This window comes from Doryrhamphus excisus, linkage group LG19 (assembly GCF_037039965.1).
Source record: "Doryrhamphus excisus strain RoL-2023G ecotype Guam linkage group LG19, RoL_Dexc_Guam_v1.1, whole genome shotgun sequence".
In the NCBI taxonomy this organism is placed as follows: domain Eukaryota; kingdom Metazoa; phylum Chordata; class Actinopteri; order Syngnathiformes; family Syngnathidae; genus Doryrhamphus; species Doryrhamphus excisus.
The window spans coordinates 2,646,731-2,658,958 of NC_136375.1; the positions used below are offsets into that span (position 1 = coordinate 2,646,731).

At 38.7% G+C, this 12,228-nt stretch overlaps 1 protein-coding gene across 2 annotated transcripts; it reads right to left on the minus strand.

The window, feature by feature from the left end:
* Positions 1 to 4,419: 4,419 nt before the first annotated feature.
* Positions 4,420 to 12,226, minus strand: nfil3 (nuclear factor, interleukin 3 regulated). Of its 2 annotated transcripts, XM_058056611.2 has the most exons (3): positions 12,179 to 12,226; positions 11,816 to 11,851; positions 4,420 to 8,149 (listed from the first exon to the last, which is right to left on the minus strand). In XM_058056611.2, the coding sequence occupies exon 3, from the start codon at positions 8,051 to 8,053 to the stop codon at positions 6,902 to 6,904; it is 1,152 nt and encodes a 383-aa protein (XP_057912594.2). In that variant the 5' UTR covers positions 8,054 to 8,149; positions 11,816 to 11,851; positions 12,179 to 12,226; the 3' UTR covers positions 4,420 to 6,901. The 2 variants fall into 2 exon arrangements, with proteins under 2 accessions (XP_057912594.2, XP_057912595.2); XM_058056612.2 differs by lacking the exon at positions 11,816 to 11,851.
* Positions 12,227 to 12,228: the final 2 nt, after the last annotated feature.

A 12,228-nucleotide genomic window follows, 5' to 3' on the forward strand; every position in this document is an offset into this window, starting at 1 on the left:
TGAGATAAGTAAAATTATGAAAAAAAGTCATGATTATGAGATAAAAAGTCGACTTTTTTGACTGACTTTTTAATCTCATAAAAAATATTTCATAATTTAGAATTTTTATCTCATACTTATGACTTATAATTGGGATAGCCCTTTTTTCCCCAGTGGTGAAAACGAGCTTCCATAGTTTAGCAGTTAAAAAGTCGAAATTATGAGATAGGGAAGTAAAAAAATATGAGATAAAAGTCACCATTATGAGACAAAAAGTCATAATTATGAGATTTAAAATTATGAAAATTACAAAATTATGCAATAAATAAAATTATGAAAAAAGTAATGATTATGAGATAAAAAGTCAACTTTTTTGGCGGACTTTTTTAATCTCATAAAAAATCTCAAATAATTTTGAATTCTTATCTCATAGTTATGACTGATAATTGAGATAGCCCTTTTTTCTCAGTGGCGAAAACGGGCTTCCATAGTTTAGCAGTTAAAAAATCGAAATTATGAGATAAGGAAGTAAAAAAATATGAGATAAAAGTCATAATTATGAGACAAAAAGTCATTATTACAAGATTTAAAATTATGAAAATTATGAGATAAGTAAAATTATGAAAAAAGTAATGATTATGAGATAAAAAGTCGACTTTTTTGGCGGACTTTTTAATCTCATAAAATATATCTCATAATTTTGAATTTTTATCTCATAGTTATGATTTATAATTGGGATAGCCCTTTTTTTCCCAGTGGCGAAAACGAGCTTCCATAGTTTAGCAGTTAAAAGGTCGAAATTATGAGATAAAAGTCATAATTATGAGATAAAAGTCATAATTATGAGACAGAAAGTCTTAATTATGAGATTTAAAATAATGAAAATTACGAAATTATGAGATAAGTAATATTATGAAAAAATAATGATTATGAGATAAAAAGTCAACTTTTTGGCGGACTTTTTAATCTCATAAAAAAATCTCATAATTTTTTATTTTTATCTCATAGTTATGACTTATAATTGAGATAGCCCTTTTTTACCAATGGCGAAAACGGGCTTCCATAGTTTAGCAGTTAAAAAATCGAAATTATGAGATAGGGAACTAGAAAAATATGAGATAAAAATCACCATTATGAGACAAAAAGTCATAAATACAAGATTTAAAATTATGAAAATTACGAAATTATGAGATAAGTAAAATTATGAAAAAAATTCATGATTATGAGATAAAAAGTCGACTTTTTGGCTGACTTTTTAATCTCATAAAAAATCTCATAATTTTGAATTTTTATCTCATAGTTATGACTTATAATTGGGATAGCCCTTTTTTCCCAGTGGCGAAAACGGGCTTCCATAGTTTAGCAGTTTAAAAAGTTGAAATTATGAGATAGGAAAGTCAAAAATATGAAATAAAAGTCATAATTATGAGACAAAAAGTCATAATTACGAGATTTAAAATTTTGAAAATTAGGAAATTATGAGATAAGTAAAATTATGAAAAAAAAGTCATTTTTATTATGAGATAAAAAAGTTGACTTTTTTTGGTGGACTTTTTAATCTCTTAAAAAATATCCCATAATTTTGAATTTTTATATCATAGTTATGACTCATAATTGAGATAGCCTTTTTTTTCAGTGGAGAAAACGGGTTTCCATAGTTTAGCAGTTAAAAAGTCGAAATTATGAGATAGGAAAGTCCGAAATATGAAATAAAAGTCACAATTATGAGACAAAAAGTCATAATTATGAGATTTAAAATTATGAAAATTACAAAATTATGAGATAAGTAAAATTATGAAAAAAAAGTCATATCTATCAGATAAAAAGTCAACTTTTTTGGTGGAGTTTTTAATCTCATAAAAAGCCTGGCCTTAACTCGTTTTATCTTGGTAATAATAATAATAATAATAATAATAATAATCACTGCGAGGAATGAATTTAGATATCCCACCAAAATGAGTTTGAACTGTTCTGAAATACCGATTATGAATTTTTTATATTATTATTACCGTTGCTACTACTATCCAAGGCAAGGGGCATTCACGTGTTTCTGTGTTGTTGGATTTTTTTATTTTTTACTGTCGCAGTCACGTGACGCACTCGGTTCCCATCGTTCATGTTAATGAGCCGTTCAAAAGAACCGGTTCGTTCGTGAACGTCAACACTATCTCATGAGACATGCTGCCATACTGTAAGTAGCCGTGTTAGCTCGTTAGCCGGGAGTTGTTGTTAAACTTGTGTTTTCCTGGTCGTGTGAGCTTGATAGATTTTAATATCAAACGCAACATAACTTTGGAATTTGCGCGAAATCAAACTTTCTTCAATGATTGAATCCAAAATGTTTATTTTCCGTCAAGCTAGCACTTACACAAATTAGTGCAATTTTGAACAAAGTGCAATAACAGGAATAGTATTTCATGCATTGGAGCAAATGGTGTAACGTGAGTACCAACACAAGTGGCGAATACTGCTATCTTGTTCACGATGTCGCTTGAAATGATTCGGAAAAAAAGCATAAATTAATGTTCTTACAAAGCAGAAGTGTAATACAGTGAGTGTCTCCACAAAATGTAAAGCTGTCACAACATTCTTGCACAAATAACCAAACAGCGTAAAAAAAAAATGTACATGGTGGATTCCAGCTTTAAGGCAAAATGGTTCACAAAGTTTGATGGCGGAGGGGAAATTTGAAATTAAAGCACAAAAATGGCGTAAAAGCAGGTGAACAATGACCGGCAGGAGTAACAGGAACAAGTCATTGAATGCAACGTGTCAGTTCTCAAAAGATCAAATGTGTATTAGCTTGTTTTGCTTGACAGTCATGCCTTTTATTATTCTTCTCTGCTTTGCAGGTTGTTTTGTCAGCGTCTACTCAATTGTCCACACTGCCTTGTTCCGATAAAGTGTTGTTTTGCCAGCTTTAAGCGAAGTAAAATTATGAAAAAAAAGTCACGATAAAAAGTCGACTTTTTTGGCGGACTTTTTAATCTCATAAAAAATCTCATAATTTTGAATTTTTATCTCATAGTTATGACTTATAATTGGGATAGCCCTTTTTTCCCAGTGGCAAAAACGGTCTTCCATACTTTAGCAGTTAAAAAGTCAAAATTATGAGATAAAAGTCATAATTATGAGATAAAAAGTCATAATTACAAGATTTAAAATTACAAAATTATGAGAAGTAAAATTAAGAAAAAAAGTCATGATTCAGTTAAAAAGTCGAAATTATGAGATAGAGAAGTCAAAAATATGAGATAAAAGTCATAATTATGAGACAAAAAGTCATAATTACGAGATTTAAAATTATGAAAATTAGGAAATTTTGAGATAAGTAAAATTATTTTAAAAAGTCATGATTATGAGATAAAAAGTCGACTTTTTTGGCGGACTTTTTAATCTCATAAAAAATATTCCATAATTTTGAATTTTTATCTCATAGTTATGACTTATAATTGGGATAGCCCTTTTTTCCCAGTGGCGAAAACGGGCTTCCATAGTTTAGCAGTTAAAAAGTTGAAATTATGAGATGGGAAAGTCAAAAATATGAGATAAAAGTCATAATTACAAGATTTTAAATGATGAAAATTACAAAATTATGATAAGTAAAATTATGAAAAAAAAGTCATGATTATGAGACAAAAAGTCATAATTACGAGATTAAAATTATTAAAATTAGGAAATTATGAGATAAGTAAAATTACGAAAAAAAGTAATGATTATGAGATAAAAAGTCGACTTTTTAATCTCGTAAAAAATATCTTATAATTTTGAATTTGTGCAGCTTTAAGCTAATGTATATGTTCTTTAGGACACTGAGATTTATAATGATTTAGTTTCTAGCTCTGCATGTTGGTGTTTGTTTGTAGCTTTCAAATAAAGTTGTTGTTGTACAACATTTCACCACTCATGAAAAAGGCACATTTAATCTGATAGTTGATTTGTCACAGTAAACAAAAGTACACCGCAAGGGTTCAATTAGTATTGTGGAATTGTACATTCGATTATAGAAATAGACTTAACTGTCATTTAACCTTACCAAAGCGATTATGTGTTGCTATGGTAACTGCTTAACCCTTAGATGCATAAGTGGGTTAAAAATGACCCGGTCAGGTTGTTTTCTTGAAATATATTGAAATTGTTATTTCATATTCCGGGTATTCCTCAAAAAACATGTTTTTGATATCATGCCGTTCACATTTTTAAATTATCTTTTATACATTTTAAGAAATTTTAGTTTTTGTGTTACTACCCCAACCTTCCATAAGTGGGTCAAAAATGACCCGGTCAGGTTGTTTTCTTGAAATATCTTCATAATAAAAAATTGTTATCATTTCATATTCCAGGTATTCCTCAAAAAACATGTTTTTGATATCATGCCGTTCACATTTTTAACTTATCTTTTATACATTTTAAGATTTTTTTGTTTTTGTGTTACTATTCCAACCTTAGATAAGTGGGTCAAAAATGACCCAAAAATCAGGTTGTTTTCTTGAAATATCTTCATAATGGAAAAATATTTATCATTTCATATTCCAGGTATTCCTCAAAAAAAATTTTTTGATATGTCATTCGCATTTTTAACTTATCTTTATGCAACACACAATGGATCCTGACATTTTCTATTGTTGTACGGGGTAATTTTCTTTTTCAAAGATGTAAAAAAGTGAAAAATGAAGATGTTTCTAACATGAAATGATTCTTGTGTGGTCCTAAATATAATACTAAATATCATACAAGTGATTATTCCTAACCAAAATGGCAACATTGGCATAAAAAGGCATTGATTCTAGTATGGGTGATTTTTGAGCCCCTTATGGAAGAGTGTAGGGTCCAGTCACTCGTGCATCGAAGGGTTAACCTTAACCAACCAAACCAATTCCATGAAACCTTAAAGCTGCTGTATGTCAAAAGCACTCTTCCCACTTTGTGTACATAACGAAATGGTCCGACCACAGTCCAGCCAATGAGAGTTGAGAATGCTAGGAATGGAGCTAAAAACCCAAGCTGCCAACTTGGTGTCTGGTGTGTCTTCTTAAGGAGTCAGGAAATTAGGTTTACCAACGTAGATGCTGTGCCAGCGGGCATCCTGCACACACACAAACGTCATGTTTGTCGTTAGCTCATGATAGCAATTTGGCAAAGTTTAGCTACAAACAGAAAGACCAATACGGTTCAATCGCATCAGAAACAGCAGCCTGCCCCGTCCTGAACTAAACTAAATGAGATGACGACCTGAAACACTGAAGGATGAAGGATGTGAAGGTGAATGGAAGCTAGCCAGGTTAGCTTAGTTTAGCAGAGAATGCTACTCAGTTTGTTATGTGTGTTTACACAATGATGTGGTTTACTGCTAACTGACGTCGTGCAAGAGAGCTCGTATCAAACGTCAACACACATGCGCCTTCAAAATAAGAGCGATTTTGTGCATGCAGAAGATGAGTTCCACTTAAGAGAGGTCAGTCAAGCTGGGCAACGAAATAAAAGCAGGTTTTGACACAATGTCAGTGAATGCACCTTACATACTTTGTCCCTGGTGTTTTCTTTCCGTGTGTGTGGGCGACTTTGTCAAACTTGAGCAGAAAGGGGGAAGATGATCAGTGCCAGCGAACGCACCACATTCCTCCCACATTCCAAAAACATGCTAGGTTAATTAGTGACTCCAAATTGTCCATAGGTATGAATGTGAGTGTGAATGGTTGTTTGTCTATATGTGCCCTGTGATTGGCTGGCCACCAGTCCAGGGTGTACCCCGCCCGAAGACGGCTGGGATAGGCTCCAGCATCCCTGCAACCCTCGTGAGGATAAGCGGTAGAAAATAAATGAATGAATGAGTTCTCCTCCTATTTTGTGTGGAAGTGGTAACTTTTTGGCTTCTTATTTTGTCTTTCCCCTCCCTCATGCATTTCTGTGTGGAGTTTGCATGTTCTCCCCGTGTATGCGTGGGTTTTCTCCGGGTACTTCGGTTTCCTCCCACATTCCAAAAACATGCTAGGTTAATTAGCGACTCCAAATTTTACATATGTGTGAATGTGAGTGTGAATGGTTGTTTGTCTATATGTGCCCCCAAAACAGCTGGGATAGGCTCCAGCATCCCCGCAACCCTCGTGAGAATAAGCAGTAGAAAATGAATGAGTTCTCCTCCTATTTTGTGTGGAAGTGGTAACTTTTTGGCTTCTTATTTTGTCTTTCCCCACCCTCTGCCATCTCTGTGTGGAGTTTGCATGTTCTCCCCGTGTATGTGTGGGTTTTCTCCGGGTACTCAGGTTTCCTCCCACATTCCAAAAAACATGCTAGGTTAATTAGCGACTCCAAATTGTCCATAGGTATGAATGTGAGTGTGAATGGTTGTTTGTCTATATGTACCCCCAAGACAGCTGGGATAGGCTCCAGCGACCGTGACCCTCATGAGAAAAAATGGTAGAAAATGAATGAATGGAAATTTGCATTGAAACATTCCCACAATGTAAACCAGTTTAGAACCACTATTGGTAACATACTGGGATTCTTATCTCTGTGACATAAAGCAGCTTTAAATGGACAAATGTGGGGAAGCCGGCAAGCAGAGAGCAGCATATGTCGGGAATTATTTCAGAAATCACTCGTGAGAAACTAAAAGCTAACACTTAGCCCTTCCAACACTACAAATATCATTCCTTTCTACCGCGGAAACTCACTGAATTCTTATTCAGTCATAAAAATATGTACATTTGACTTTTCCTTATATGGGTGGGAGGTGAAATTAGCAGTTGGTTTTAGGGTTTTGAAAGTATGGATATGAGTTCTTTGAAAATGCACAGTGGTGCTGAGTAAGCAAATGAGTGAACATGCAAATGGTGGAGTGGTTATCTGACTCCTTGTGACATATGGGGGTTTTTCCGTAGACTTCACTGCAGATCCTGGTCCTACATGGTTGCAGAACCCTCTACACGTGGTCTCCGGGCGGTTTGTCAAAAAACCCCTGCATTCTCCTGCTACTAGAGCTGTGCTCCTGAAGTGGTTCTGTGCTGCTTCCATGCTGCCACTGTTCAGACCGCTGGGTCCAGTCTTGCATGTTGGTGACCTGTTCTGACAAAGGACACAGCGAGGACTGGGAGTCTTCCCGAGAGGCCTGATAGCATCCATCCTCAGAAATGTTGACGGTAGAGAATTTGGCTGAGGACTCGTACTCTGGATCGATGGCTTCTACTTTAATTTGGACGGTCTTGGCTTTGAGTCGCAGTTTGTGGGGGAGAGCTGATGACCAGGATTCTGGTACTTTGTGCGTGGCGACAGACCCAAGAAGCGTCACCGACCCTTTGGGGACCTGCTGCTCATCCTCACCGTCCGAGGATTTGCTCACGGCTCCATCATCCGAGCTTCTGGGAGAGTTACTGGATGATCTGGTGATCTGAAGAAAGGATGGAGGTTGGGCGTAAACGCCGGACAAAGGGCTGGCTATGTACTTCTTCAGCAGTTCATAGGGACTGCTTCGGTCTTGTGTGAATCCGGAATTCTCCGCGGTTTCCTGTTTCACCGCCGTGCTACCCTGGGCCGCAGTGCATGCTTTGGATATTCCCGGTGAATGTTTGATGACCGAGATGCAGCTGCTCCGCAGGCGCTGATGCTCTGAATCCGTGCCGAAGGAACGTCGGTTAGCACCGGTCGCGACAAATTCCTGATAACGGTCGCCGCTTGTGGCGGTGGATAACTTTTGGAATTCTTGCACGTACGCCGCCGAACTCAAGAGGCCGAACTTGAGTTTGAGTGACAGGAGCTCGGCTTTGAGGGAGGCGTTCTCCTCCCCCAGCGCCATGAGCTTGTTTTCCAGCACCATGTCGTTGATACGCCGCTTCTCCCTCGACCGTTTGGCCGCCTCGTTGTTTTTGCGACGCCGCTCCCAATAAACGGTGTCCTTCTTCTCCTCTGGGATGAACTCCCTTTTCCTGCGACAGGCGGTCTTAGCTTTGAATGGCATACCGGAGACATGGTTGCTCGTCGGGTCTCTGTGAGCCCCTTCCAAGGCCAGATCCAGCAGCAGTGAATGGCCTCCACGATAGGGCTCGCTGCAGTCCACTTCTTGCTTGACTGATTGCATATTTAAGTTTCCGCAGATCTTTTTAAATGTTCACATATTGCTGATGTTTACTAAAGACGTCTTCCATGATGGATTATCGACTGCTCTTCACAAAACCTGTGGAATAACCAAAAGGAGAGCGTGAATTGTCAGGTTTATCTCCTTAATGGCATTAATAATTCTGGACATTTAAACCCGAACGAGCAGCTTCAACCCATAAGAATCCAGAATCATTTAAAGCAGGGGTCTCAAACACGCGGCCCGCGGGCCAAATGTGGCCCGCAGGACACTAGTTTGAGGCCCCCGCCTTGATATGAAAGTTTAATGTTAGTGCGGCCCGCACAAGTTTGATATGAATGCTGTATGGTATCATGTACCCAGAAAAAATTATTACATTTGATTAATGTTCATGTTAAAGGTTAAATAACTTAATAGTTATCCTCCCTATCCGTGTGGAAGTGGTAAGTTTTTGGCTATTTAAGTTTAAAGGAAATAACTTGAAGGCTACCGTTTCGGTCACATTTGAGTAGGGTTGGTCATCAAGCCTCGAGGTGTTTATTTCCATTGCAAGTTTTCAAGAATGCCGACGAGAAGAAATAGCTAATTAACATCCATAAGCCTCCTCTATGCATCCTACCTGGCAGCTCTAAACGATATATTCACTATCTCTCCTCTGGACATGTCCCAAACATCTCAATCTGACCGATAACTGACTGTATCTTCAAGGCCTCCAAACATGTAATGTCCCTCTGATGTGCTCGTTCCTGATCCTATCCATCCTGGTCACTCCCAATGAGAACCTCAGCATCCTCATCTCTGCTACCTCCAGTTCTGTTTCCTGTCTTTGCCTCGTCAGTGGCACTGTCTCTAGACCAGGGGTCTCAAACACACGGCCCAAATGTGGCCCGCGGGACACTAGTTTGAGGCCCCCGACTTGATATGAAAGTTTAATGTTTGATATGGATGCTGTATGGTATCATGTACCCAGAAAAAATTATTACCTATCCGTGTGGAAGTGGTAAGTTTTTGGCTATTTAAGTTTAAAGGAAATAACTTGAAGGCTACCGTTTAGGTCGCTAGCTCTCTAGTTTGCGAGTTAGCATGAGTCTCAAGACCCTGCAGTTGCGCAATATGTTGTAAATAAAGAGTATAAATGTGACTATAGTCGTGTTTTGTCATGTCTACAGGGCTCTAATAATGCTTTGTTCATTTTAATCTGAAAAAAAATAATTAGTCTACCCACCAACTATATGTGGTTTCTTAAATATAATAATAATAATAATAAAAACTTATTTATTACTGATTGATTGATTTTCTTTATTCTTGATTTGTTTATTTATTTTTCATCCTATTTTGTGAAGAAAAATAAAAATTAAGATATTTGAGAACAGTGGAATGTTTTATCAGAGCTTTTATTGTAGAAAATCGGAACCAAAGCACTGAAAAAGTTTGTATATTTTTCTGTTTTTAATAAATGCGTTTTTTTTTGTTGGAAAACCTGATGCGGCCCAGCCTTGCCCAGACCCTAGCTCCAGTGGCCCCCAGGTAAATTGAGTTTGAGACCCCTGATTTAAAGTAAAATGAGTTCACACTCTTTCACTCACATTTTCAGTTATTTCAAGTTATGAGGTCGTACGGGGGCTGCACGGCGCACGAGTGGTTAGCACACAGACCTCACAGCTGGGAGACCTGAGTTCAATCCCACCCTCGGCCATCCGATGTGGAGTTTGCATGTTCGCCCTGTGCATGCGTGGGTTATCTCCGGGTACTCCGGTTTCCTCCCACATTCCAAAAAAACATGCTAGGTTAATTAGCGACTCCAAATTGTCCATAGGTATGAATGTGAGTGTGAATGGTTGTTTGTCTATATGTGCCCTGTGATTGGCTGGCCACCAGTCCAGGGTGTACTTGTACCTCTCGCCCGAAGACAGCTGGGATAGGCTCCAGCATCCCCGCAATCCTCGTGAGGATAAGCGGTAGAAAATGAATGAAAGAATGAGTTCTTCTATTTTGTGTGGAAGTGGTAACTTTTTGGCTTCTTATTTTGTCTTTCCCCACCCTCAGCCATTTCTGTGTGGAGTTTGCATGTTCTCCCCGTGCATGTGTGGGTTTTCTCCGGGTACTCCGGTTTCCTCCCACATTCCAAAAACATGCTAGGTTAATTAGCGACTCCAAATTGTCCATAGGTATGAATGTGAGTGTGAATGGTTGTTTGTCTACATGTGTGCCCTGTGATTGGCTGGCCACCAGTCCAGGGTGTACCCCGCCTCTCGCCCGAAGACAGCTGGAATAGGCTCCAGCACCCCCGCGACCCTCGTGAGGAAAAAGCGGTAGAAAATGAATGAATGAATGAAACTGTGACATTTCATACTGTGGTTTAACTTGAAACTAGTAACTAGCTCATGCCTAATCGGATTAGGGTCTGGGTTAGGGAACTCTGTGCCGATCCATCAGCCGATACTGATACTGTCGCTGCAAGAGAACCATCTGCACTCCTGACCTCACCTAGGGTCATGAGATTTGACCAAAATAGCAAGGTCGCAGATACAAGTGGCCGAAATTAGTTTCCTCCATAGGCCAGCCAATCACAGGGCACATATAGACAAACAACCATTCACACTCACATTCATACCTATGGACAATTTGGAGTCGCTAATTAACCTAGCATGTTTTTGGAATGTGGGAGGAAACCGGAGTACCCGGAGAAAACCCACGCATGCACGGGGAGAACATGCAAACTCCACACAGAGATGGCCGAGGGTGGGGAAAGACAAAGTAAGAAGCCAAAAAGTTACCACTTCCACACAAAATAAGAGGAGAACTTATTCATTCATTTTCTATTGCTTATCCTCACGAGGGTCACGGAGATGCTGGAGCCTATCCCAGCCGTCTTCAGACGAGAGGCGGGGTTCACACTGGACTGGTGGCCAGCCAATCACAGGGCACATATAGACAAACAACCATTCACACTCACATTCATACCTATGGACAATTTGGAGTCGCTAATTAACCTAGCATGTTTTTGGAATGTGGGAGGAAACCGGAGTACCCGGAGAAAACCCACGCATGCACGGGGAGAACATGCAAACTCCACACAGAGATGTCCGAGGGTGGGTAAAGACAAAATAAGAAGCCAAAAAGTTACCACTTCCACACAAAATAGGAGGATAACTTATTCATTCATTTTCTATTGCTTATCCTCACGAGGGTCACGGAGATGCTGGAGCCTATCCCAGCCGTCTTCAGGCGAGAGGCGGGGTTCACACTGGACTGGTGGCCAGCCAATCACAGGGCACATATAGACAAACAACCATTCACACTCACATTCATACCTATGGACAATTTGGAGTCGCTAATTAACCTAGCATGTTTTTGGAATGTGGGAGGAAACTGGAGTACCCGGAGAAAATCCACGTAGAGGGTGGAATCGACTGTACAGAAGTTAAATAAAAAATTTAAAAAATATGACAATGAATAGTTTGCTTTGTGTGTTGCAATCCTATTTGTTGATTAAGGCATTGAATCTTAGGCGTCTCTGGTCGAATTTAAGTGCATTTTTCGGGACTCAAAACTTTCACACATGGGCTAATTTGACCGGAACACAACACGAAGGAAGTATACAGCAGTGTGAATTCACCAACAACAACACAACAACACAACAACAACCACATTAGTTCAGTGTTTAAACACGTCGCTATCACTAGCAAGACCACCGCCGCCATGTTAGCAGACTGTATGAATACAATGTGAGCATTGTTACAACACAGCATTGCCTTTACTTACTTGTTGTGACACTGGCGCTGATTCTTCATCTATGCCCTAAAAAGTCAATTTGTTTGTTTTAATGTGGAATACGTGGAAATAAAACGTTTGCCGGTGGTAAAGAACTTCCGGCGACATCTTGTGAGATTGTGACACAGTCAGTTGTTGTGTCGCAATCAACAAACTACCCAATCTCTGCTGACAAGGCCTACGTGACTTCATATATCTTCTACAGCTTCTCTTGTATATGTTTGCACAAAAAATAGCAGTACTTGGGTTATGTCAAACTTTATATTATGACAGAAACAATATGCTAAAGGTAAATAGCCTTTTCGTATGCGACCTGGAATGGATGGAATGATGATTAGCTAAGACAGTACTCACATTTCCACTTTGTCTTCTCGTTTCATGGACGACGAAATAGCAGGAAGTTA

Bases quoted from the DNA above. Each gene is read 5' to 3' on its own strand.
- nfil3 (XM_058056612.2), bottom strand. From the start codon at position 8,053: ATGCAATCAGTCAAGCAAGAAGTGGACTGCAGCGAGCCCTATCGTGGA.